The sequence below is a fragment of the Lottia gigantea genome (assembly GCF_000327385.1).
Source record: "Lottia gigantea unplaced genomic scaffold LOTGIsca_130, whole genome shotgun sequence".
Classification (NCBI taxonomy): Eukaryota; Metazoa; Mollusca; class Gastropoda; family Lottiidae; genus Lottia; species Lottia gigantea.
The window spans coordinates 120,267-147,979 of NW_008707426.1; the positions used below are offsets into that span (position 1 = coordinate 120,267).

Below are 27,713 nucleotides of genomic sequence, written 5' to 3' on the forward strand. Positions count from 1 at the left end.
CATGTGAGACAAACTGGTATTTTTCCAAGTCATTAGAACACCTCTCCTTTCATATAAGTATTAGCATTTTTATTTTCATAAATGAAAATAGGGGAACCCATCTTTAAACAGTCTTTTATTGAGTCTTATAGCCTTTCTGGTTTACCACTCTAGAATAGATAATAAGAAGACATACCACTAGGACTAGGAGTTTGTTGATGTGGACTAGGGTTCGTGTTTTCACTCTCATTGTCCTGAAATATACAAACACAATTGACAATTAAACCACAGACGACAGTTGAAACATACCGCATGTTCGGCCATAAACAAAACAATAAACTCAAAAAACAACACAATTGCTCAATTGGTAAGTTCTTCACTCTGGAGATTTATGGAATCAAACAGAACGTTAAACAAAACAAGTTGGAACAGAGTTGAAGATGCATTCCAGTGTGCGGAAAAAAACTGTAGGTGAAGATGGCATTCAAAATGGCAGAGGAGGATGTGACATGGTGGGGCCAGAGAACTAATAAATACATACCCCGATATCACCATTTGGTATTCTAGTTCTAGAGCTATCATCAGGTGAGTTTGGGTAATTTGAGAATGGTAATGAAAGTCGAGCGTTAACTGCTAGTAGGTGATCACGTCGACTCGTTAAATTTTTAATGTATTCTCCTAGTTGATGATTTTCATTTTGCAATTGATATAAACAGTTTAACAGAGAAGCAACTGAAAAAACAAAATTTATTCACTGAACAAAATACAGACTTAAAGAATGTTATATTGCTAAATAAGAAATCTTAACCAGTTTGAAGGGACAGTTGCGCCATTTTGGGGGTTGGTTTGGGTCTTGAATATATGTAAATAGTTTTCAGAAGTACTAGAAATATACGAAAATCGCATAATTCTTTCAAATATATCTCAAACTAGGAACATCATTTTCTATTTCTATAGGTGTCTTTTCTAAATATGGCAGTGTCTCAAGAAAAGATGACTCTTGTTTTTAACTGATAATTCTGTACACACATGGATTTGAAGTCTCAAATATCGACAGTAGGCTGTGAACACTATAACTGATTGACTTAACTAAAAAATTCCTGTTTCTGAGACTAAATTCTGGTATAAGTATTGCGGTTCATCTTTATTTTCCAAAGAAATAAAGTGTTGTACTCACTATCAAAATGTTGTCCCTGTTCCATTAGAAACTGAGATCCTTGTTCCCACTGTTTTTCTAGTAACTGTTCCATGCTGGACGGGAAACTACAACTTAATAAATTCATATTTTATTTTACATGAAAACAGGGGGCAAACTGACCTGCTCTGGACCCTATGACCAATGGGTTTCCGAGAAATGAAATGAAATGAATGGAGTTTTACGTCTTTTCTGCACCATGTGGGCTAAACGGGCAACGCCATAGAGGGTACAAGGAGCTGAATTTTGCCATGGTCAGGGGCACCTTTAACATGCACAGCCTGCAGCACACAGGGCCTGGGTTTATTGTCCCATCCAAACTACTAGAGACTTTTTCCAACTAATTGGTTTCCCAGGGCTAGTGCCCTAGTGGCTAACTGATAGCACCCACTTCATCTGCCTCTTTATTCAAACATTAGTTCTTCCACAGTCTGCACTCTTTTATTTTTATTTGAAAAGTTCTTGTAAATACCATGAAAACTCTCATAAGTAATAGAAAAGTAAAAACTCACTCAACAGGAGTAGAATCATCTGGTCGAGAATCCTGCCGACTGGGGAATATTTTAGGGGGTCCGTTATGAAGATTATTCTCATGATGATCTTCTGAAAGTGAAATAACAAGGTTTATAGTAATAGGTTACCTTTCTGAGGTTGACAGCAGTGAGTTTTGGATATGAAGACCTTGCTGGGTATTCTCGTAAAGATCTTAGTGCTAGGATATCTTAGAAACAGTGTTAGGAAATAAGATCCTAGAACTAAGATGGTTTCGAGAAGACGCAGCCATAAATATTATTTTGGATCTTGTAAAACAATAACTTATGAAAAAGTTTGGGTTTATCACAGAATTCAGCATTATAAGCAGATTCATTTTTTTTAAGGTTTAATTTAATTGGTTAAAATTTCACCCTAGGGTCTGTGGATTCCTCTACAAGTAATCTAATGAAATTAATACCAAGGTCACGTACTGGTCATGTTTCAAGCTATTTATAGCTGATCATCACAAACCACTCTCACGTTAAACAAAATCACCTTTACAAGCTAGTATCGACAGTCTAATTATCTCATTGGTCATAAAGCTCTTCTTTTGGTTTCACTATCCCTCAATTCATAGTCAATATTTAGACACAGATTCTGCATGACACGCTGTGATTGGTAGAAATGAACATCAACAGTACATGACCTTGGTATAAATCTGTTTAGATTACAAAGGAGACAGACGAAAAAAAACCGAAACAAAATTGTAATCTAATATTAATTAGATTTGAGTAAAAGAGGCTACAAAAGGTTTCTGTAGCCAAAACAGAAAAACAAATGTACATTGGTGACAAAAATATCCTGACTGCTTTTTCCACCAGAAACATGTAACATTCAATGTTGCTTTTTCAGATTTTTATCTTATACTTTTGGATTAAAAAAATTAACCAAAACGCCTGAATAAGGAAATATGGATCAACATGACAGTCAAGCAAAATACACCAATAAAAAATGAATAGACCCAACAATGTAGATATATAAAACTAGCAAATACTACACCAATTTCCACATCTAAAACTACATCCAGTTCCTGTGACAGGGAAATATATAGGACTAACATGTAGGACATTTTACACTTATTCAAAAGGGATACAACTCTCCAGTTAAATTTTCTTCCAAGATGGCACTTAATTGGTGAGTTCTAAACAGACTCGGTTTGTTCCAATTCTGACCGAATCGAACCATACGAAAGTGAATATGTCACATTCAAAATTTTCAAAATCAATTTCCTTCTCTACCATTGTGAATTCAGTCTGAACCTACTAATTTTTCGACACATGTATATTGCAACCTCTACAGTAAGGTCTAGCACTATCCTACTTGACTTTTCATTCTGTTAACTTTTGCTTGACCTGTTTTAACCAATCATGTGATTGTCCTTTCCATCGACGGGATAATTAAGGAAAGGACTACCACGTGATTGGTGAAAACAGAGGTCAAGCAAAGGTTAACAGAATGAAAAGTCAAGAAGGACAGTGTTAGACCTTACTGTAGTGGCTACGTACAAAGCTAATAGCTAATAAAAAATTGAGGTTAGGTCAAATTTTCATTAGACTGGTGGATAGTGTTCTGAATCCCAAAAGTGAAGAATTTGATTTAACAAATCAAATCCCAAAACCCATTTTCCTGCTGTCACAGTATGAATAGAAAACAGGTGGTGGCTCGTTTGATGAATTCAAAATGTTTGGGATTCATAAAATCGACCTGACAATCAATAAAACAAGTTAGAACGGAATTCATAAAGAGTTTCACATTATAGTAGGTACAGACAAAATTCAAACCATGAAAACTGTTTCTATGTAACTAGAGGTTTGCATCCCTTTCAAGCATGCACAAAAGAGAAAGTGTTGTCCTCACCTCTCCTAAAAGAGGGCAGTGATAGAGTAGGGGGACCCAGAGACAATGCCGAGAAACTTCCGTCAATGGCTAGAGAAAAAAATAAAATTTCAAACATAGGAATCACCAAAAAATACTTAAAAAATTGTTAGAGCCTGTCTTCTGATTGGAGGGTGTCTAATTATTTGAAATTCTTTTCGATTGGACAATTTCAAAATTTGAATCGATGTATTGAAAATTGATTGGTAGACATCCAAAGTGACAGATTACCTGATTGGTTGAAAGGTGATAATGAAATTGGTCCCGATGCAGACAAACTCTGAAAAAATGGGCTTCCACCAAAAACACTGCTGGTAAAATTCGGGCTCCTGAAATAAAAAGCAGCCATTTTGATTTTCTGAAAAAAATTGCATAAAAAAAGCCAGATGTTTTACTTTACCCCAGAGCCATGCTCAATTTAGCATTAACCTATTGGACTTCTGAAAAGATATTTCAGCGATCCTTGGCTTTATGCTTACCTTTCACGTTCCGTTGGCAGTGGAATAGTTCAGTAAAAATTCTGATTTTGTGAATCTCAACCTTAAACTGTGCCATCAAACGTAAATAAAATACTTAGGGTAGTGCTTGATTGGAGAGTGCAGAACAGGTCTGTTTCAATTCTACCCTCAATTAAACAGTACAGGAGCACAATATATCACATTCAAAATTTCCCTCATCTATTTCCTTCTCCGCCATTTTGAATTCTGTCTGCACACGTCTGACTGTTCCAACTTGTTTTATTGAACGTCCAGTTGATTCCATGAATCCCAAACATGCAGAACTCGCCAATCGAGTGCCACCTTAATCTCTAATATATTGTTAGAACATGCAACGACCCATCAGTGACTCAAAACATTTCATATTTTGAGAATTAGATAATACTTACCCTAATGTGGATGAAGTTATTGTTGATGATTTAGGTTTCTGCCCGCTACTGTGAGATGATGTTGATGACACTGTTGATGGTGCTCCTGAGGCTGTTGTGGACGAGATTGAATGTTTCTTGCTGCTGCTCAAGGTTATTGATGAAATACCATCTTTACTGTTCCGTTTGTTTCCCACAACTGCAGGTTTCACCTTTTTCAATTTTTTCTTATTTTCCGACTTTTCTTGAGACCTAAAGGAACCAAGTGCAAAGAAATTAAAGGGATTGTAAAGAATTTTATTAAAGTTTTTCATGTATCAGGGACATTGATAGCATCACTTAGCATCATTCCAATTTTCAGTCAGATGTCTGTGGTTCCTGCAATTCCACTAAAACAAAGTGTTTGATGACACCACTAATCTCAAAAAATGCTTTATCCATTAAAGCCCTGCGCAACAAGTGAATTTGAATCAGAACCTCATTCCCACCTCACAAACCCCCACCCACGTGAACCTTTCTTAGGGCCTCTCCTGTAGAAGCTTAATGACAAGTTGATCCCGTCTAAACACCAAATAGTCTTGATCTTACCTCGACCTTGACCTTTTGCCAGCAGAGTGTTCTGTATCTGGTGAATTATGGGATGGAAAGACAGAAGGTGAAGATGTTTTATCAAAGGATGATGAAAATGCGGGAGATTGATCTGAAATGTATAAGTTTTTACATTTTAATGGTCACAATGGGATACACTCAAACAGTGGTTCTTGCATTTCTTGCCTTGAATGAGATATTCCATTTTGAAAAATATATTTCCACATTTATTTCTTTATGGAATATTGCCATCTCTGGAAATAACCGGCTTGCGCATCGGGAAATTTTCCTGAATTGAAGAAATATGACTACACAGATCCAGACAGAACCTTTTCACAACTCAGACGATAGAGCGCCACTTAGGTTTTTCGGAATAGATTCAATGAATGTTGCCTACCTTTTTCATGCTTGGGTTCTATTTTATGAGGAGTATCTTTGATATCAGCTGTAGTAAAACCAGTAAATTCTGTTGGAGAGAGCAGCGAGGAATCAGTGGTGTTGCCACAATTTGGTGGCGTCTGCAACACTTTCTTAGATTCCAAGGTTGACTGAAAAACAAAACCAAGAACTTCAGGTTACAGGTAACCTGTCATGTAAATATTTAACTAACGTCACACAAATGGTCTTGGGTGGTAATTTTTGTTGCTGAGTAGAGCTTGTCGAAAGTTGCAGGCTGCGGGCACACGATGAGACAAAAAATCTCCAGTTGGTCGTTTTCAACTATGTCGATAATCAGATGGAAGCATGGGCGCACATTAAATTTTACTCAAGATTTGCTCAGGCAACAAAAATCAGCATGTTCTTGCAGCATTTACCTCAAAAGACATCAAACTGAATTTGAAAGGCAGAGCTTATCTTATGCTGCTGACACGTTTGGGATATAAAATCCAGCATCAGTATAACATGTATTGGAAATAAACTGGTACATACCTTTTTCTCGCTGTCTGTTTTACTGGGTGTAGATTTTTCTGGAGAAGTATCAGGCGTATCTGATGGAATGGGTTTGAATGCTGGGATTGTTTTAATATTTGTGTCTCTTTTCTAAAAATATACAAATTTTATATCAAAAATTGTTGCCTCCATATTAATAAAAAAATAAAATTAGAAAAGAAGTATGACTTCTTTAAAAACCAAAACCATTAAGATTTTGTTTGTTTTTAGCGGTTCATGTAATTCAAATGAAAAGAATGTAGTTTTACGTACTACTTTTCTTCACCATGTGGGCTAATGAAGATGGGCAACGCCATGCAGTGTGCAATGAGGGAATTTTGCCAACACAGCGGCATTAGCCTACTCTACAACTGTCGAGGGACCTTTAACTTTCCTGTAGCACTGTCCCATGTCAGTCCCTTCGACCTGCACCACTGACAAAAGGAAACCGGGTTGAAAAATCAGAAGGTATTATTTTGACATTTGCCGAAATTAAACCCTGACCCTTCAGGTTGACGAGCAGGAGTCTAAATCACTGAGCCACCACGACTCTGTTATAATTTAAGATTAACAAGATTATAATGTCAGTATCACAAACTTCATTAGGGCAATTTATATCATTATAAGTGAAAAATGTAGGCCAACAAGATACTTTGAATCCCTTTCTATGCAAGGTAGCAAATGAAATGAAATGAATGGAGTTTTACGTCCTAATTTTCTGTACTATGTGGGCTAATGAAGAAGGGCAATGCCATGCAGGGTACAATGAGGGATATTTTTGCCAGGACAGCTGCATTAGTCTGCTCTTTTTCAATTTCCAACTGTAGAGGGATCTTTAACTTACACAGCCACAGACTAGATGCTTATCATTTATCATTTCGACCTATGCACGGGTTGAACCCTGGACCTTCAGTTTAGCGAGCAAGCATCGAACTCACTGAGCCACCGCAGCTCCCTATGCAAGGTAGCTTATGTCCACATAACAGTCAGCTATGGAGTGGACAGAAATCTCAAAAATTAAAATATGGTAACTTACCAGTTTTTTACAATGGTAGGCACAGTAACCACAATATTTGACATTATCACCATAGTTACCAGCCTCTTCACACAACAGACCTTGAGACTGGGCACTGAAATTTTATAATTCCAAATACTGAGTTCTGCCTAGGACTGGGTATCGATTACCAAATTGAGATCGATTATTTGATTAATAATCAGAATAATTTAATTGAGAAACCCTGTAATACTAAATTAGAAACATACCAAAATTCTTAATTTCATGGGCAATATTTGCATCATAGAAGTATGATACTCATGCTTTGATGTTATTATAGTTTATTGTGGGTAAGTTATGTGCTGAAGGGAACCTATGTGGAAGAGATTACTACTTGTTAACGGGTACAGTGGAGAAAATGTAGCTTTGATATACAATTAGTTATTAAATTTGATAATTGATAATCAAAATTATTCATTATAGCGATGATAATCGATTGTGTCGATCATTTGACCCAACCCTAGTTCTGGCATGTTTAAATCAGATATCATTTGAAATAAAAGGATTGTAAAGAGATTTTCTAAATTCTGTCTATTATGTAAGTGTCCCTGATACACATCAATAACATTCATAAATCTGAAGCTTCTTACCAGGTGACATGAAAATACTGTTTACAACCATTCTTATTACACTGCATACAGGCACCGGTAGAGGCCTTGGATTCTCTTCCCTGTTCTTCACAAATATAGCAAACCTGAATCAAACCAACATCTGATGATTAACATGAACAAGCTGGGTTTGAACACTGGGTTCTAGTGGAGAAAACCAAAATTAATGATCTAATAGCCCACATCATTATGGTGGTGGCGTCATATTACTGACAAATGTTGAAGAAGGTCTTCTTTAGACCCTAACTGAAGCGACTATATCAAAAATAAAAGCCAATAAAAAGGAACAAAAGTTCATACAGAGTGAATTTTCAAAATACTGGACCATTTCATCAGTGAAAATATTCAAAATTTTTGAGTGGATTATTTTAGTTTTGCAATAAAATATTCCATTCAAGGAATCATGCTTGTCAACTCATTGGCAGAGGTAAGTTTTACTTTGGAAACAAATCATCATTCATACCACTACTTTGTTGAATCGTTCTTGAGGGACGTCTTTTAGAACTATCGGTTCCATCGTCTGTACATTGGCAAACCAAGCTTCAGGAATAAATAGAGCACACACCACGTGGCACCAACCTTAAACAGGGAACGATAATGGTTTGATAGCATTAAACATAACATAAATAATTGATTTCTAAATTCATGAACAAATTTATAAGCTTATGATGTATGGATTTACAATTTGATAATTTTAATTTGAGAGTCATATCAAGCAGGAACATAGTTTAATAGTCACAAAGGTCTATAAAAACAAGCTTTTTAATAAATACCGTATCTGTAGAAGCAAGACAATTCCGTTGATCAAATATATCATGCAAAGTATGGCAAAATCAGGAGTAAAAGTCTGATATTAGTGGAATCCTCTAAAGACAAGCACCATAAGTGTTTCGAAAAGAGTAAGCATGGTCTGCTTTGCACACAACACCCGATACTACTATAATGGTCAACATCATGAGATACAACCAGATCAATTCATGCCTGACCAAACAAATGCAAGAAAAAATGAAATGAATGGAGTTTTACGTCCTACTCTTCTGCACCTTGTTGGCTAATGAAGACGGGCAACGCTATATGCAGAGTGCTATGAGGAAAATTTTGCCAGGACAGCGGCATTAGCCTCCTCTTTTTTGATTTCCAACTGTCGAGGGATCTTTAACGTGCACAGCCTGTAGCACACGGGGCCTCGGTTTATTGTCCCATCCGAACAACTAGACGCTTTTTCCATGTCATTCCCTCTTACCTGCATCACTGACAGAGGGAAACAAATGCAAGAAGGAGTTATTGTATCTATCAAGCAGTTCTCCATAACCACCATAAAATTTTCAAGTGTGTGAAAAAAAAAAAATACCGGTACTAGTACTGTTCAGTAAAGACACACACTTACTGTTTGAATCTGTTCTTTTCAATGCTCCATCTTTCATTGGACACAACTCACATTTCTAAAATGGCACAAAAATTACAATTTCAAATAGTGTCACTTAAAAGATAAGCTCTCAACGACTATGCACAAAACAAACCTACAAGTGTATATGTATAACTAATGCAAAGACAAACTGTTAGAAAAAACACAATAGTTTCTAATTAGAAATACACTCCACCTTAGTAGCATTGTTTTATTTCCTTATAGTTACACTTTCGATTTCACAAACTTGTAAAAAATGGAGTTACGTCCCTTGGCTTCAGACTAATTTATCGGAAAAGACAACAAAGTTTACAAATTACGTTAGAAAATCTACGAAATCATTTCCTTGCAACAGAAATTCGTCAATTAGGAATTTAACTCCAACTCTCCTATGTTTTAAAAGCCGAAAACAACATATTAAAACAAGATTATGTCAACTTCCGGTTAAGAGAGGGAAAAAAATGGCTGACTTACAACTCTTGCAGCTCGTTCTTGAGACTCGCATTTGCGACAATACCACGGACCTTTCGGCACTTGAATGATACCATAGCAAGCTGAAATGAATAAAAAATTCATTTAACATTATAAAACTGTGATCAAAACTATTGTAAGCTGTGTAGTTTTTCAAAAGGACGATGTCAAATTAGCTTACCCTGATGAACAGCAACATTACACCCTTGACCATCGCAATATACTAGCGGATTCTCCGTCCAACCACGTTCGTCCGAACAAACGCAACAACCTCCAACCATCTCCTTCATCCTGTAGCTCGCGCGATGGATAAATTAATCAGTTGTCAGCTCATACTAAAATAGTAGCGATCAAATACAGAATTATCACTAAAATATACAAATAAATAACAGTTTTCTTGAGTCGGCCATTTTTACCGCAATTGGATAATGTAGGTCAGTACGCATGCGTGATTTTAAAACCACGTGGGATTTGTTATGATTCGATCTGAACCACATGCTTTCTAAAATAATAATAACAGACCACTCATTCGCACTGTACAAACTTCCCTAGAATCTTTATTTCCCGATAAAAAATTAAATGACATTTCTATCAAAGGTCGCAATAGAGGCAGATGTTTGTCCGAAATGTTTCCATGAACTTTTCCTGTATTTTTCATGTTTTCGAGCTGTTACCCGATATTTTTTCGGACCCCCCTTGTCTCTTACGTTTATGGGTCAACATAACTGTAGTAAACAGAACCAAATCTTGACAGAGTAAGTGACGTCCCCTGACCTCAGAGAAAATTGGGCCAATTTTTATGGCAGTGTAAACGTGGCTGTAGAAGACTCTAGCAACATAGGCTACCTGGATAATTATCGAACCATTGTCAAAGGAGCATGTAAATGAAATTATTGCAGTTTTACGTCCTACTTTTCTGCACCATGTGGGCTAATGAAGACGGGCAACACCATGCAAGGTACAATGAAGATAATTGATGTAGGTGACTACACATGGAACCTAACCTAAGTACGAACTCTATCATCAAAGCTACATATTATAGTACATTTCCCCCCCCCAAAAAAAACGACTTCCCACTGGTTTAGAAATGTTGTTTTTGAATGTGAATGTGAAGTACATCCGGTTCCATTTCTTAGCAACGCCCCCAACCCCCACAATCTTTCCGTTGCGCTTTGCTACCATACTCAGGCAATAGATCTGGTCACTTATGTAGGCTATGTATAATTGGTCGAACACAAACAAAAAATTACTATTGCCTAGTCGAAAACGTCAGAAATTAGACAATTAGTCGTTTTATTCAGTGTCGTTTGGGTATAATTTGGGACATTAGTTTCACAATTTTGGACAAAACACTGCTATTTGTGTGGTCCTAGAAGATTGCAATTTTCAGGGTCATATCTCCACACCCCATTCTATTGACGACCCAGAACCAGATTATCAATATTTAAGAAATAACACACCGTACATTTATGTTTCAACAATTAGAAGAAACATTTAATTAATGCCCAGTACAGAAAATGGACTGTCCATTGCATCATTATCGTTGGCAGCAGTGTCACCATGCTCCCAATTGCGTTTCAAACGAAATCTCACCAGGAAAACTGGTCTGTCATTTAAGTCTTGTAGTGGACGAAGGTTACCGAAGTCTCCGATGATCTCACCCTCTCTCTGAGTCTCCATATTTCTTACTACATAAGGCTGAAATGTCAAAAGAGTTGTGGTGCTAAATACAAAGCGGGCATTTTTAGCCTTCCTGCTAACCTCAAATCAATGTTTTGTGCTAGAGAAGACGTGCTATGCATTACTGACACGCAGTCAAATTAAAAATCTTTTTCCCTTTTGTGACCTATGTAGCGTGCAATTAGGTGAATTCAAATAATAAAATAACCCCCAGAAGCCAACTTACATAGAAGACTGATACTTTGCGTGGTTGCTTGGCAACCAACCAGAGAACAGATTCTGAGCAAGGTGGAGTGGTAAGACCGCCGTTGAAAACATAATATTCAGGGTCATCGGCCAGTAACTCATTTGGGTTGATTTTGGATTCTTTTTTTTCACCTACAAAACCAAATATACAAGAATACAATATACAACAATATACAAATGTACAGAACAATCTTTAAAAGCCAAAAAACCCACAATGTAGGCTACAAAACTACAAATTTTCTATTCTAGGTAAGCGGAATACACCTAACGCGATTTTAGAAGTTACAGTAGAATAAATGTTTCATTTTTTTTATTGCCCGAGAGGAGAGGGGCCCCATGTCCCCACCCTATATATATCACTGCTTTCATATCATTGAATTCCTTAGTACCTGATGCTGTGTGCTCCCCTTCAAATTATGTGGCCCTTGCCAACCCCAACTCTCCACCTTTTGACCCATAGAAACGCCTGTAGAAACGAGATATAAATAGCCTACCTATAATGTGGCCAATTCCCGGTTTGTTTTCTTAATTTACGGACACATGTACGGAAACTGTTAATATTATACTAGTACAGGAAACCCCTCTCGTGCAAAGGTCGCTTTGACTGGCAAAAATTGACTTGCTCAAACATCGACTGTGGGTGGGATAACGAAACTCAAAGCAGCCATATTGCTTTACTTTTGGTTTCATTATAGTCGGATACGGATTCTACATGATACGCTATGATTGGTCCAAGTGAACATCACAAGAATGCGGCCTTTGTACTTATCTAGTTAGATTGCAATGTAGAATAAAAAATATCAGAAAAAAGAAACGGTCATCTAATTTAAATTAGATTGGACTGTATCAAGCCAACTCACCGCATAGTCCATTAGGTAAATAAAAGTTGCATACAACACCAGATCCGCTGTTATCCGAATCATCGGCAACGGGAAAAGTCTTTTTGCAGATTGGCCAAACAGGGTGGAATGGAATTAACTGTTTAAATTTGAAGATATCAGGTATCTTGACATTGGCACATGGACCGTCTGAAATTGAAAAAAATAGAAAAGATGAGTCGTCTTTTTAAAGATGGGTTCTCTTATTTGGAAAATAATGAAAATGCTAATACTCATATATATGAATAGAAAGTAGAGGTGTTCTAATGAAAAATACCAGTTTGTCTCGCATGTCCATAATCAATTCATAATTAGCTAAATTAGAAGAGAATTACAAGCGGATTCCAATGAGGGACCGATCAAGAACGGTCTAAGTCTTTTTTTTTGTTTATCCAGACTGTACATACATGCACATTTCTGATTGGTTAAAACTCTTAATTATATGCAATAAGAACATAATGATATGATTAAGAATACATGATAATTCATATAGTTTGCTTAATTTGACACTAAAAGATAATGAAACCCATCTTTAACCTGCAGATAATTATGGGCATACATATATTTAAAAGCAATAATTTGGAAGGTGATCTATAAACACTATTACTGATTAGCTTATTAAAAATTCCCGTTTCCGAGACTAGGGTACGATGGCGAACTTGTCCCGTTAAGACAAGCTGAATTCTAATTTAAAAGTTTTTATTGAAATGCAGACCTGTATATTTCGTTTTATGTTTTCAACTTTAAACACACTTATTACCATGAAAAAATTTGACGTTATCCAGTAAGAACTCCAGTGAACGCTCTAGCCAGAAAAACTGGTCAGATCATGGATGGCAGGTGTATCAATCCGTAAAAAGAATCTCTTTTAATCATATTGAGAGATAATTGTTAATTGTGTAAGCAAAGTAATGGACTAATTATACCAAAAACTATTAGACAGGAAAAAATAAAACCGACTTACCCTCTTCTTCGAATTCCTGGACATCCTGGATCATTTCGATCAGATCATCAAAGCCGTCTCTTCTCCTTTCTCCCTTGGAAGTCTAAAGATAGAATACACCATTAGTTTTTTCAGAAGAAAGTATGTAAATACCATCTTCAGTATATCAAAGTCCATGTATTACGAACTTCATCAAATACCTTGACTTCAAAAGTCACTTTTCTTGTAACAAGCTTGTTTGAAAATGCAGTTACATGATTGGATTGTACGCTAGCCAATCAAAGCTCACGCCTGAAAGGATGTAAACAAAAAGTCATATAGGTCTATTACAGTCTTAGAGGATTCAGATTGGCTTTATTCGCCATCGCGCAATCCAATCAAATCACTGCATTTTCGAACTTCTTTTGTACAAAAAGTGGCTATTGAAGGCAAATTATCAAATGAAGATATATCTTGAAATTTGTGACGACAAGCCTCTAGCTGGTAACGTATTTAGGGAGAGGGCTATTGGGCCAGGTCTTTAGTTCTAATTTTGAAATTAAAAATAAGCCATTCAAGGGCTAAAAACTGGCTCCTGGAGGGCATTTGCAGCCTCAAACATAGCCTAGAGGAGAGACACATCTCCTTTTGGCCCCCTTTTCCAGGCATTTGCTAGATGCGCACTTGATTGCTGAAGCCACATGTTACAGGTAAAGTTCTAGCTATCTAACTATAAAAAAAAGACATGACTTTACCGATAAGAAAATAGAGATGACGAGGAGACCTTGTGGGTGATTGGCGGCTTCTTTTAAATCCCCGAAATCCTCTCGTATGTGAACAATGTGGGCCTGAAACAAAAAATAAACAGTTTGTATATGGTATGTAGTCTGGGACGGCGGAATCACAGAATAAAGTGAGAGAGGGCGGTACAAATATCACTTGCCTCTCACTTACGTACATTCCGACCCCCCATTTCCCTTAAATTCCCAATGTCAAGCTTATACGAACATAGTCTTATGCCTTGACTGTGATTTGTCTTATGAATTCAGTTATCAGGTGGCTGGAGCCTAAACAAGTTGGGAGACCAAGAGAACTAGCTGGTGGACGGAATCCCCAAGAACTAGCTTGTAGACGGAATCCTCAAGAACTAGCTAGTAGACGGAATCCTCAAAAACTAGCTGGTCTAAAGGATCGAAAGGGCAAGGATCCTTGAAAGATATGGTCCTTCTTTTCAGTCCTTGAATAAATTTTTCCCAAATTAAAAAGAACAAACCTCGCCATCAAAAGATCTACCATTCAATGTATTTTCAGTCTGTCTTTCTTTATGCCTGACACCAACATGGAAATGGACATTCTCGATAAAATATCGTTTACCCACTGGACTTCCAATTCCTTCCAAATAGACCTTATCGGCGCCCACCTTTCTCTTAAATGCAGGCTGAATTCCTGAAATAAGTTAACGGACGGTTTCGAAACGTGTGGAAATAATTAACTAATTAGCCTCCGGAAATCTCTTTATCTGGAATTTTTGACAATCCACAATACATTTTGCCGTTCATATTTTGGATAATAGCTCACACAGAAGCCATATATCCTTTCCTTCGCCTAAAAGGAATTATAAAATGGGTTTGAAAACAAACTCATCATCGAGAAATCTGAAGTTTCCCTTGACACTTTTGTATCTTGAGGCATTATACCATCTATCGTGCACAAACAACGCCCCCTTTCGTCAAAACCCGTAGCCTACTCGGGATACGATGTTCACCATCATAATCAACGAAACAAAATATTGAGGCAGAAAGAATATTTCGGACTTACCGGTATTTTCCAAATGGCCAACAAATTTGCGACTAGAATATCTGAGCTTTTGTGGAACCTTGTAGATACTCTTAACATCGGGGATATCAATTGGTGACTGGCGTTTTCCGTTTTCGTTACAACATTTTTCTCTTGGGAACTCCAACTTAAACCAACAACGTGGGCCTAAAATTAAAACGCAAAATTGGCGGAGTACAAAGTGAAAGTGTAGCTACATGTTGTCTATTCCAGCCATTTATAGTTCGCAGGTGCGGACAATTTCCACCAAACGTTGCCTAGTTTTTCTGTCTCTAGACAAGCATACAACTTTTTAAAATAGTTATCAGAGGCAAACGTTTCGATCTAAGCAAAAACAAGATGGATAGCAATGCAAAATAAACAAAGTGCAAATTCCATCATTGTACACTGCTCGTCTACATTCAAATACAAATTGGAGCAGTTTTGCAGGACATAAAACTCCATTCCATTTCAATGATAAATTAAAACTATCTTACCTATTGTAGACCTGACATCATAGCTGATACAGGGTTCACCAAAAGCTTTACACAGCTGAAGCTCAGGCTTATGGAAGTGACTCTCAACGTTGACAATAAACAGGGCACCGAGTACGGCAGCAACGACACAACCAGCTCCTTGCAGTTTCATCTTGCTGACAATTCTAAGGTAGAAATATCAGCAGAACACTACAAGACTTGTGAATGATTTCTGAGTGTCTCTCGACTTCTTATATAATCACTGAATCCATCAATCATGTCGCAAGTTAAAAATATTAAAATATAAGACAAAAAAAAAAAAGAATGCGAAAATTTTTTCTATTTTTGAATCAGATATGATATTTTTTGAGCTAACAAAATATATTGACTGTCTTATCTTAAAGGGATTGTAAAGAGGTTTTCGAAACAATTGTATGTGTATCGGGAACACTGACAGCATCCATTTGCATCCCTCATATTTCAATCAGACTACCGTGGTTCCTGCAATTCCATTAAAACTTAGTATGTGATGACGTCACTAATCGCAAAGGGCCAACTTAAGGTGATGAAAACTATTTTGCGATTAGATTTAGAGACAACATGATGCACTCAATTTTAGTGGAATTGTAGGAAACAGAAATGTCTGACTGAAAATTGGGTATGATGCAAATTGATTCTGTCAGTACCCCCCATACATATAACAAATTTAGAAAACGTCATTACAATCCTTTTAAGAAGCACATTTCTATTGTTAACATTATATAATCAACCTTATTAGGGTTGTGGTATAGGCCTAGTGGTTTAATTATGTGGTTCATAAAATAACTTAAAAAGAGACTAACCGTATTACTTTTCAAAATGAAAATCTAACGCCCGGTTTATGTTCCTCTGTATATAATATGACACTGTTTTACTGTCTACTGGCGTACAGGCTTCTATTCAAAAAAGAAATACACTCAAAGTAATTAAGACCTCCATCTTTATTTAGGCTAGCCAGCTTTTTTCCTCAAGGGAGATAACTCTTAGTACAGACATGATATATTAAGACCACAATAATTATGTTAGACCATGACATTCCCATATGATATTTCATGAGCACAACAAAGCACAGTCCAGTGAGTAAATACGTATCATATAATATTGATAGTCTGCTGACGTCACTAATCGCAAAATATGCTTTATCTCATATAGCCCTTTGTGATAAGTGACGTCATCAAATACTTAGTTTTAGTGGAATTGCAGGAACCACAGGCATCTGGTTGAAAATTGGAATGATGTAAAATGATGCTATCAGTGTCCCCCGCAAATATATTTTTCAACAAACCCTTTTACAATCCCTTTAAGTAAAAACAGATACAATCGTGACCTTGGCCAATACTTCTCTTGGTATGTTTTACTTTTAGGACAGTAGGACGTAGAAATTCGTTTGATTTCGGCTGATAGATACGTATTTTATTCAAAAATATTCTAAGGGATACAGTCATGTAATTATCGGATAAAAAATTCAGTGAAGTTACTTAACGAACATATAGAAAAGATAGTGGACCACAGCCATATACGCCCACGTCTACCATACAGATGGTAAATATTCAAGATTTTGGAACAAGGGCAATAAGTCTGCTTCTAACAGTCGAAAATAGCTCAAATTCGAACTTGATCTTTGTTTTATGAATATGTATACACATACCGAATTTCATTTGATTTCATCAAAAAAATATAGTTTTTAGAGCGTTTACAAGCAAATGTTGACGGACGGACGGACGGACAGGGGTGCCGACAATATACGTCCATATAGAGAGATGTGGGCGTATAATAAAAATCAATTCTTATAAACTTTTGGAATGAGGTTCACACATTAGCATCAGACACAGGTTAAATTCTGGAAAATATGCTATTTCAGCAACAATTTTCTAGAGTGTATGGCTTCAAAAGCTTCCTTTTTCGTTCTATTTTTTTTTAAGTTGGAAGATCGATCCATCATTAGTTCTTTATATAACCAATTTAAAGGGATTGTAACGAGGTTTTTCTAAAATTTGTATGTGTATCGGTAACATTGATAGCATCATGCAGTTTTCATCATTCCAATCTTTTTGGGGTGTGAAAGATCAAGGTGATTGCTCCAGGGGTGTGAAGGCTAAAAAGGGTTGGGGAACCTCTGCCCTACACAAATTGTTTGTACTCTGTTTTGTCTCTTTCTGTAAAGCGTAACGGGTGAATTTGAGTCTATCCAAAAAGATAGATGACTTCCTTATGTAAAACTAGCGGGAGGTGTGCAAAATATTTTAACGATCAAGCACCACCCGTACTATCCATCAAAAATGAAATGTCGGTCTGGTTTTTTGGCAAGAAAAACCTTAAAAAATCTTCAAAATGGAACTGTAAGGAAAGTGTAGAGGCATCGATCAAAGTGTAAATGCCGAAATACTGAAAAGATAGCTTGCCGGCAAGGTAACATACTCCCACTGGCAGCTGTCAGAAATGAAAAAAAACAGTCTTAAGTGACTAAAGTATGAATTTTTTAGATAAAGAAATTTTATAATTTGAATTCAATGATGTATATATTTACTGCCAGTTATTTATGCTAAGTAATTCCACAAAATTTTTAAAAATCGATATCAATATCCCAAATACAACAAATTATTAAAATCACACAGATGTAATATCAAGGGCAAAAAATTGTTAAGAGTGAAAATCGTTGAAAATTCAAACTTGACCAAGATCTCATCAATATAAATAAAACGACGTAAAACTCAGTTCATTTCATTTCATTCATCATAAAAATTTCATTAAACTCAGTTGAAAACTGTAGTCTCTATTTTGTTCACAAACGTTTTTCCTAAGTCAAGGGCAATAACTTAAAAACCGTTCATCGAAAAATCGTCAAATTCGAACTTGACCAAGATCTCATCAATACACATTATCACATCAAGTTTCATTAAAATCAGAAAAAAACTGTAGTCTCTATTGTGTTCACAAGAAATGTTGACGGACCGACGGACAGGGGCGACGGCAATATACGTCCCCCTTTCCACGTGGGCGTATAACAATTCTCATAAAACAGGTATATTTAAAAACTTGACAATAAAATTGTCTATAATAAGAAGAACGATCAATCGTATATCTTGTTTTTTGGGTCAAATAAATCATTTTATCTGTACCACGAGTTTCACCTTCAAGGCGTCAGCCGGGGTAGACTACTGTTTTAATCGTATGCAATTCATGACTTTAAAGGAACAGCTCCGCCATTTATGACCACATATGTCCCCTGTAAAAGTTTATCTCTGACAGGAGACGTCTGTGGTTCCTGCAATTCCACTAAAGTGCTTCACGATCAAACACTTAGTTTTATTGGGATTGTAAGAACAACTGACGTCTAATTGAACATTGGAACGGTGCAAATAGATGCTATCAGTGTCCCTGATACACTTGAAATATCTAGAAAACCGCTTTACAGTCCATTATCATTTCATGCCGGGAGGTCGGGGCCAGGGTTAAAGCCAGAAAGTTTGTGAAAACTGCACCAGTCGGATTTCTCGTTCAGCAACCTCTTGTAAGGGCCGCAAATTACCGAATCTTCCAATATTTTCTCCTTTGAGTTTTTAATGCACGTACACGGTCTGCCTGAAAAATTAACGACGTGAATTCGAAAGTTTCAAGCTAATATAGGTAAAAGCCAATGGCGCTGGGAGTACAAAAAAGGCAAGATGGTTTATAACCCCAATCGTACTGCAATATTCATTTAAGGTATGTGTCAGAATGCACTATATCAATTCTATATTTCAAAAAATATATTTTGTTGGGAAAGAACCCTCTCAGACACTTGCGCCTGGGGCTCCCAAAGAGCTGCCGCATGTGAATATTAACCCGTAGAAAATCAATCTGGTCCCTTTTTTTACCCCATGTCTAGAGGGGCTGGGGTCACTACTGGTTAAACGCATTGTACAACTTGCCGAGAACGGTAAGTTTGTAATGATCCGCTAAAGCCTTGTGACAAAAAAAGTGATCACGAAATATCTGGAATGTTAGTTCCGACATGCCCTCTAGGCTACAATGCAGGTGTTCAAACCACACCCATTCGTCATACTTCCCCGGAACATGTCAGAACCCGTATTCGTGATACGATGGGGTGATCCTAATAGAAGCTTAGTCAGCTAAATATCAGGCGCGTCAACGAACTCGCATCGCACGCAAAAAAATCCTACGACGTTCGGAATCCGTAGAATGCGAATCTATATGCGGTCAGTAAAAACTAACTTACATAAGATTTGGCAATTCGTCTAGGCTCTTTAGCCACCAACCAAATCACAGATTCTGAGCAGGGCGGTGTAGTCAATCCACCATATAGTTGATAATACACAGGTGTATCAGCCAGAAGGTGGTTTGGATCGATGATAGGTTGTACAGCATCACCTGAAAGGGGAAATACTTTTAAAACATAGCATGGTTTAGAGTTCTGAATATACACATGGAGCCAAATGGGAAATATGTTCTAACAGACAATCAGGTCCGTAGCTACAGGGAGTTGGGGTTGCTAGAAGTGGAGGCAATGCGATCCAATGCAAGGCAATGCCCATGACTTACCACAAAGTCCATTGGACAGATAGAGGTTGTAGTGCTCTCCAACTTTCTCCTTGGCAGCATCTTTAATGTCTTCAGCGTATGTAACTCGGAATGCTGGTTGATTCCCTCCTCGAATAGATCTCCGTTTCCCGTCTCCGATAATTCCAGAATTATCCAAAGAACTTCCGGAATTATCCGATGAACTTCCGGAATTATCCGATGAACTTCCGGAATTATCCGATGAACTTCAGGAATCATCCAACGAACTTCCTGACGTTTCCGAAGAACTTCCACCAGAATTATTCGACGACATTCCGGAATCAGCCGACGAAACTGCTGAATCAGCAGCAGAACTTCTGGATTTGTGAGATCTAAACAATCGTCTTGTGGAATTACTAAAATATCTTTTAAAATCTGTATGGAAAGGGCTGGATCCTCTTTCTGATTGTTTTAACTCATCAGAATCTTCCGATCTGGACTCAGACTCACTTGATTCTTCGGAGAATGTCGGTGTCGGTGATTCTATGTCATTCTGACACGGGCTGTCTACAACAATAAAGTGGATACAGCGTCAGTAAAAGGTATTCTTGATATGCAATCACGATTGCTAAAGGACAGAGGCTCAACTACCAGGGACTAGTTGGACCAATTAACGGGCCCCTACTCCTAAGGAGCCCCCCACCCCAGAAAAAAATATTAACTTAAAAGAAATCCCGGTCAGTCCAATGCTCCTGGAATATATTTTAAGAAAAAATGTGAGAAACCATGGCTATTTTTAGGAAATACATGTACAGTATATGCTAACAGTTGAAATCTGAAGGTAACAAAAGCTTGAAACTCTGCACACCAAAACCATCTCGAAAGGTCCCTGTCCGCCGGGGGGCTTAAATGGCAGCTTCCCGAGACTGGGGTAGCCTGGCTCAATGGGCGACAACAGTCGAGGATAAGATACAAAATGCGGCAGGTGTATTACCTTGTTCGAATTCGACTATTGCAGGTAACAGCTCGATTAATGTATCAAACGCTTCACTGCTTCTACCTTTACCTGTCTGGAAATAGAAAGAAAATGAAATTTTACGTCCTTCTGCTATGGTTAGTAAATAAAATGATTTACTCCCCTCTTAAATAAAATTTAAATGAAAGTGTATTTGGGGTGGATATTGGTCAATGGCACTCTCCCCACGCCCATGAAAAATCTTTTTTGAAGTGAAAATTAAGCCCTCTAAATTTCTCAAAATTCCTCTCCTGCTGTCTGAAATCCATTGCCTTCAGACATTTTCTAGATACGCCCCTGAATGACAGAAAATAACAGACATATAAAAACAGTAAGTCACAAGGGTGACAATTTCGGTTCTCCGGGATCTTTTCTAACACCTGGTTCTCCACTATACGAGGAGATGATGAATCTTTCCGATAAGAAAATTGAGATGACCAGAAGACCACCAGGATGTTTAGACGCTTCCCGAACTGATTCAAAATCTTCTCGGACATGAACAATGTGAGCCTGAAAAGATAAATAACCACATTATGTGGGATAAGTTTTATGGCACCAGTTTGGGTGCAGGAGAGGCTTTTGCAAATAGGGGTGGGACAATAATATAAGTTTGTAAACGCCAGGTATTTTCTGATGCCAAATTGGCTGAAAATTTAGAATCAGAAAGATTTTTTTATAAAAATAAAATTTTTATGGTGGTGCAGTGCCTTTTTTCAAAATGGCGGTCGAAATTGTTGGAAATAATGGAGAATTTTATACTTAATGTCCCCTGCACTATATACATTATAGCCTGTATGGTGTCTAAGATGGGGTTTTAGTGGTCGCCAAAGTCAAATATGAGTTCAAAAATTAATTTCAATAATCCAAGATGGCGGCCAAAATTAGCGGGAAAATTAGAAATCGTATATATTATGTCCCGATCACTGAATACATAGCTTGCATGGTGTCTAACATGGGGTTTTCGTGGTCGCCAAAGTCAAATATGAGTTCAAAATTTTATTTCAATAATCCAAAATGGCAGAAATCCAAAATGGCGGCCAAAATTGGCAGTAAAATTAGATATTCAAGATGGTGGGAAAATTAAATTCAAATAATCAAATATGGCAGAAATGTAAGATGGCGACCAAAATTAACAGTAAAAAAGAAAATCTGATACAAGACATACAATACACTTCATATTCATATTCAACACCAAACTAATGATATTTAAGAGCGTCTTTAACGAGTTCATCAATATTCTCCACAACATTATTTCAGGGCTTGATAACGGGAATGATGGTTTGCTTGAGTTCTGCTTTGGCGAATGTTTGAAATTTGAAATGTCCATTTGGTAATTTGATTCGTCGTTTTTGGTGTATATCTGGGCAGATTGTAAGACGTATATAGCAGATTTCGGTGATGAGTTGACTCTCGGTTAATCTGTCAAGCAGGTTAATCGTTGTCGGTGTTACTGGTCCTCCATGTGTCTTGCATGACTCCAAAACCTTCAGCATTTTTTCGTTTCGTTTTCTTTTCAGCTCGTCTTTCTTCACTAGTGCTAACCGTTTTGCCATTTTCACGGTCGCCAAGAAGTCTTTCTCCAACTATTTCACATCTTGGACCGGTTGGGATGTTCGCCCCCACTTCCATCTCAGGCGCTTTTCAGTTTCATCTAATGATGTGAATTCTTCATTGATTAGAAGACCATTGGTTGAAATAAAGCTTTTGTCTGAATGGGTCTTCACTGTGGTCATGCCACCAGAAGCTGCAACTTCATCGTTGAGTTTAGCAAATCTGGATTCACATGCGAGGTTGTGCAGTGGAGCAAGCTGTAGCTTTTCTAAATTCACTATGATAGTTTTTGCTGATTGGATCTGGAAAAAGTCCATTTCTGAGCTGACGTTTGAGTGATTCAATAACTTCTGTCAATATGGCTCCGATCAGGCTTCCTTTACCAGTTACGGTCTGTGAGAATTGAACCTGTAATTTTTGAAGATGTTGTATTTTCTGATCAAAGAAGATTTTGACATCTGTCCAACTCTGTTTTCCTGGACAACGACCATCGATTTCCAGCAACTCCAATAGAGGATGAATTAGAATTTCACCTAAGAGGGAGTAGATTTCACTGCAACAAATGAACCATAGATTAGAAATAAAGGTATGTACTGCTAATACCAGTTTGTTTGCACTTTCATCCACCACAGCCTCGAAGAAGGCGTTGAGTGCATCTCTGTGTTTTAGGTACTCGTTTCCGATTTCCAAAATTCGGCCAAAGCGATTCGGCTGGAAGCCTATGAAGGAAGCAGCATCAAGTCTATTATTAGCGAGCCATTCCTTGAATTGGTTGTATAAGGACACAGAATGAGAAGCATGGCTAGGTGACATCAGTTTAGCCAGTGCGATCAAGCCGAGCGTATGGAGGAGAGTGTAGTATCTTGGATGCGTTAATCAGTTTGTCAAAGCCAATTTTCTGTTATGTGTCTCTGAAAGTCTTATCGATACTGTGATCAATACAAAGAAGTAGATGGGCGCAGCATTTCAGAAGCTTTGCTGGCTCAATACCGAGATTAGTCAACATCTTTGAGCAGTCAGCTGCCCGGTCCGTCATCCAGAAGTGAATATTGCTTTTTATTTCATCAACACTTGAGTCAGCTAATATAGCGAGGCACTGTAGTTTGAAGTTGTAAGCTTCTGCCCCTGCTTTGCCAGCATGTAAAGCGTTTTCAAGGTAACCTGTTGTGAGCAACCTTTTCTCGCCAGAGGCTTGTGTGATTGTGATACTGTCAGTTTTGATATCGAATAATTTGTGTCCGGCTACCTTTGTTGTATCGTCTAGCCCAACGGTAATGACATCATCGCCTTTGTTCAGTAGGTGTCGGGCAACCATCTCCAAGTTCAGGCACGATGCATCCTGAACATAGTTTGCTAGGCATCTTCTACTAGGCATTACAAAGGTGAGATCACGAGCTGTACGATTCTTCTTGGGATCATCCATTTCATCCCCACTAAGGTCACATTCACAATCGTTCAGGTCTTCAGACACTTCAGTGTTGCTAGATGCTCCGGCCAACTCCCAGTTTTGATCAAATATCGTGTTGGCTATCGATACAGTGATTCCCATCAGGTCATTAGTAGTGACCTTATTCTCTGAGATACAGTGGACGAGACAGCGCATCAGTGGTTCGTGAATTGTTTTATGGCCGGATCTGATTTGAATTGATGGGAACTGTTTTTTGGTTTTGTTATTTGGTTCTTCTACAGATCGGGTCACATGAGACTCATCACAGTTGTTGTTTAGATCTGATGCGGACATGTAATGTTCATACTTACTGTCGTCGTCATTATCGTTATCAACATCAACATCATCATCATCATCAGGAATTAGAATTTCACTATTGTCACCTGAATATGTAACAGAAACCGCTTCGTTCATTTTGGATCGTTTTATATTCATCGCTTCTTCATGGTCTAACACCTTCTTTTTATTCCTCGACCAGTTTCGCGGGATGATACTTGTTGAGGTCGCTACATAGTCGCCGTAGCAATTATCATACCAGAATGCCTGGTCTTCCATCGTCATTCGCACGCCATATTCCTTAGCCAGCTGCCCATCGTACTCGTTTGATTTGGACCTTATATCATAGGCGTGATTTCTCATGCGGTTGTTGAATTTGCCAGCTTTTTCCAACCATGACAGTGTCTTCTTTCTATCAGATCGATTTTCCACCTTTCTAAAATTTCGGAACATTAAATAATCACGTAGAATAGTTCGACTGACTGACCTTTCTTCTGCTGGGTAGACATTTTTTCTGATCCAATCTTGCCTTAATTCCTCAGCAACGACACAGCTTGCATCTTCTTTACTAATGTTTTTCCGTCCAGGCACAGTTTTACACAGTGAGAGCATTCTGCCAATGACATGCACACCATTTTGAAGCTTGGATTTTATCAAAAATTGAGTCTCTTCTCTATAAGTTTCCCCGAAAAAGGTTTTCTTCAAATCACTACTCCTCCTCTCTGTCATACTCACTTGAATAGTAGTTTCAGTTCAAAATTTCCAAAAAGATAGCACAATCAAATGGCGGCTGCAACGTCTCCATGGATACCAGTTATATCATGACATTATCAATACTATGACATCATCAATGAATCTTGGCTGCATTTCATTATTAGATGGTTGTGATAGACACCAAACAAGCCATATCCTTGATTCATTCCCAAACTAGTAGGAATTGATGATAATGTGGCTGCCATCTTGGATTTCAGCCATCTTGGATTATCAAAATTAATTTTTGAGGCCATATTTGATTTTGGCCATCAAGGAAACCCCATGTTCGACATCATACAAGCTATGTATATAGAAATCGGGACTCAATATATCGAATTTCTAATTTTCTCGCAAATTTATGCCGCCATCTTGGATTTCTGCCTCCTTGGATTATTGAAAAAAAATTTTGAGCTCAAAATATGCTTTATCACATAAAGCCTTTCGTCATTAGTGACGTCATCAAACACTTAGTTTAAGTGGAATTGCAGAAACCACAGACGTCTGATTGAAAATTGAAATGGTGTAAATTGATGCTATCAGTGTTCCCGATACACATATATATTTTTTCGAATACCTCTTTACAATACCTTTAATATTTCAAGTACAGGATCGACAAAATACCATTTTTTCAACAATTTTCAAACAAATCTGAATCCGCTTACCTCACCATCAGCAGTTCTACCATTTAACAAATGTTCGGTCTGTCGTCTTTCCCCTTTTTTACCCACATGGAAATGAATGTTTTCAATAAAGTATCTGCCTCCGGGCAAACCCAATAGATAAACCTTTTCTTCGCCGTCTCGTTTTAAACTTGGTTGTATCCCTGAAAATTATATACAGAATAATTGTGAATATAAAACGCAGGGTTAAACAATGCGCACCTAATCTTTGTCCTAAATAACTATTGACGCATCCAATCCAACTGGAAATATGGCACATTGTTTTCTAAATCTTTGATTTTATATTAATCATTCATATATAACTTTTCATATTGCCAAGATTATTGTAGCCTCTATCATCCAGTCCCCCTTTGTCTACGTACAGCTCGACGAAAATTCCTCCTCATAGACAGGAATAGTCTGGGCGTCAGAGACTAAGTTTATTGAAGCGATTGAATTCTGTCGTGACTCTGGCGCCCAGGTTAGGAAATAGACTAGGTCCAGCCTGGAAATTCTTACCTGTGTTTTCGCACTTGCCCTCAAACTTGTGACTGCTGTAGCGAAGAATTTGAGGTATGAATTCGAATGAAGTGGGAGGAGGGATGTTGATTGGAGACTGAAACATACCAGACTCGTCACAGCATTCATTATGTCTTCTGTCTATTGTCATCCAGCAGAAAGGACCTAAAATAAACGAAGTACCCAAAATAAACTTCAGATAGATTCCAAATCAAAAGTTTCGACTGGATTGTCTTTTTTCTTCTAAATTTTGTATCTGTATCAGGGACACTGATGGCATCAATTCACACCATTCAAATTTTTATCAGACGTCTGTCATTCCTACAATTCCAGTATGACTAATGCCGTCACTAATCGTAAAATATGCTTATAAGGCCCTTCGTGATTAGTGATGTCATCAAATACTTAGTTTTACTGGAATCGTAGGAACCACAGACACATTTGATTGAAAATTGTAAGGGTGCAAATTGATGCTGTCAGTGTCCCCGATACACATAACAAAATTAGAAAACCTTTTTACAATCCCTTTAAATTGGAGACAAACAAGGTGACGGATTTTTAAAAGTGATACGAGTAGTTTTAAATGTGTATACGTCGATTACAGCCATCTACACCAAGAGAAAATCTACGCGTACCTATTGGTGAATACTGGTCATAGCTGATACAAGGTTCGCCAATAGCCTCACATAATAACAGACCTTTCCGGGATATCACAGACGACTGAGCCGGACTGGCGAACACCAACACTAGCAAACTGAGCCATGAAGAGACTGTCTGCATCCTGTCTGATTCGCCATGTCAAACCTGCATCCCGACACAGTTCGAAATCAACGTCAAAGAGGTCTGATTATAAGAGGCAGGAAGAAGGAAACATGAGGACTTTGACCGAGACCTGATGCATTGGGTTGTTAAGAGTTTTCTTTGTAATTCTACCTTCTCGCATCACGACTCTACGAACAAGGACCATTATGCTAACTAATTCAAATGTTGTATTAAAGGGACAGATTTACCATCGGTTTGATCACATTATTGTACCCTAGTCTCAGAAACCAATCGTATCTACGGCGGCCATTTTCGCTACGACTGACAATACGAGGTATGCAGCTGGAAGAGAATCTTCTTTAATTGTTAAGCGGAAGTTACATCCGCTTTACAAAATATCTCTCTTGAAGACTGAGTGTTAGAGACCAGTTAAATGTCAACAATGGAGACAAAAATTAAGCTGGCAAAATAGTCCTATTTATCCGCCAGTTGCATACGAGGTTATTATAAGGCGTAGCGAGATTTCAAATCCAATTGTGATCAGAATTATCCGCGTTTAAAGTTAAAATGACGACTCGTCATTTTATACCATTTTCGTTTATAGCACTTATAAAATGCTATATATTCAAGACCCAAATCAACCCCCGAAATTGGCGAATCTGTCCTTTTTA

The 27,713-nt window shown here is 37.6% G+C and overlaps 3 protein-coding genes across 3 annotated transcripts; all 3 read right to left on the minus strand.

The window, feature by feature from the left end:
• Positions 1–6,921: 6,921 nt before the first annotated feature.
• On the minus strand, positions 6,922–9,794 carry LOTGIDRAFT_138903 (hypothetical protein; the record flags this gene model as incomplete). The annotated part of the gene is made up of 6 exons (XM_009049131.1): positions 6,922–7,096; positions 7,611–7,714; positions 8,098–8,207; positions 9,016–9,070; positions 9,508–9,587; positions 9,686–9,794. 6 exons carry the CDS (start codon positions 9,792–9,794, stop codon positions 6,922–6,924), a joined length of 633 nt encoding a protein of 210 aa, XP_009047379.1.
• A 1,172-nt stretch (positions 9,795–10,966) lies between these two features.
• LOTGIDRAFT_238082 (hypothetical protein) lies at positions 10,967–16,510 on the minus strand. The gene is made up of 9 exons (XM_009049132.1): positions 16,364–16,510; positions 15,543–15,783; positions 15,049–15,213; positions 14,504–14,676; positions 13,986–14,078; positions 13,273–13,354; positions 12,291–12,458; positions 11,411–11,562; positions 10,967–11,202 (listed from the first exon to the last, which is right to left on the minus strand). Exons 2-9 carry the CDS (start codon positions 15,691–15,693, stop codon positions 10,999–11,001), a joined length of 1,188 nt encoding a protein of 395 aa, XP_009047380.1. The 5' UTR covers positions 15,694–15,783; positions 16,364–16,510; the 3' UTR covers positions 10,967–10,998.
• A 3,285-nt stretch (positions 16,511–19,795) lies between these two features.
• LOTGIDRAFT_238084 (hypothetical protein) lies at positions 19,796–27,060 on the minus strand (the record flags this gene model as incomplete). Its single annotated transcript, XM_009049133.1, has 6 exons — positions 19,796–19,931; positions 20,103–20,627; positions 21,055–21,585; positions 25,765–25,925; positions 26,281–26,445; positions 26,916–27,060. The coding sequence occupies 4 exons, from the start codon at positions 27,058–27,060 to the stop codon at positions 21,412–21,414; spliced, it is 645 nt and encodes a 214-aa protein (XP_009047381.1). The 3' UTR covers positions 19,796–19,931; positions 20,103–20,627; positions 21,055–21,411.
• Between the last annotated feature and the right edge of the window lie 653 nt (positions 27,061–27,713).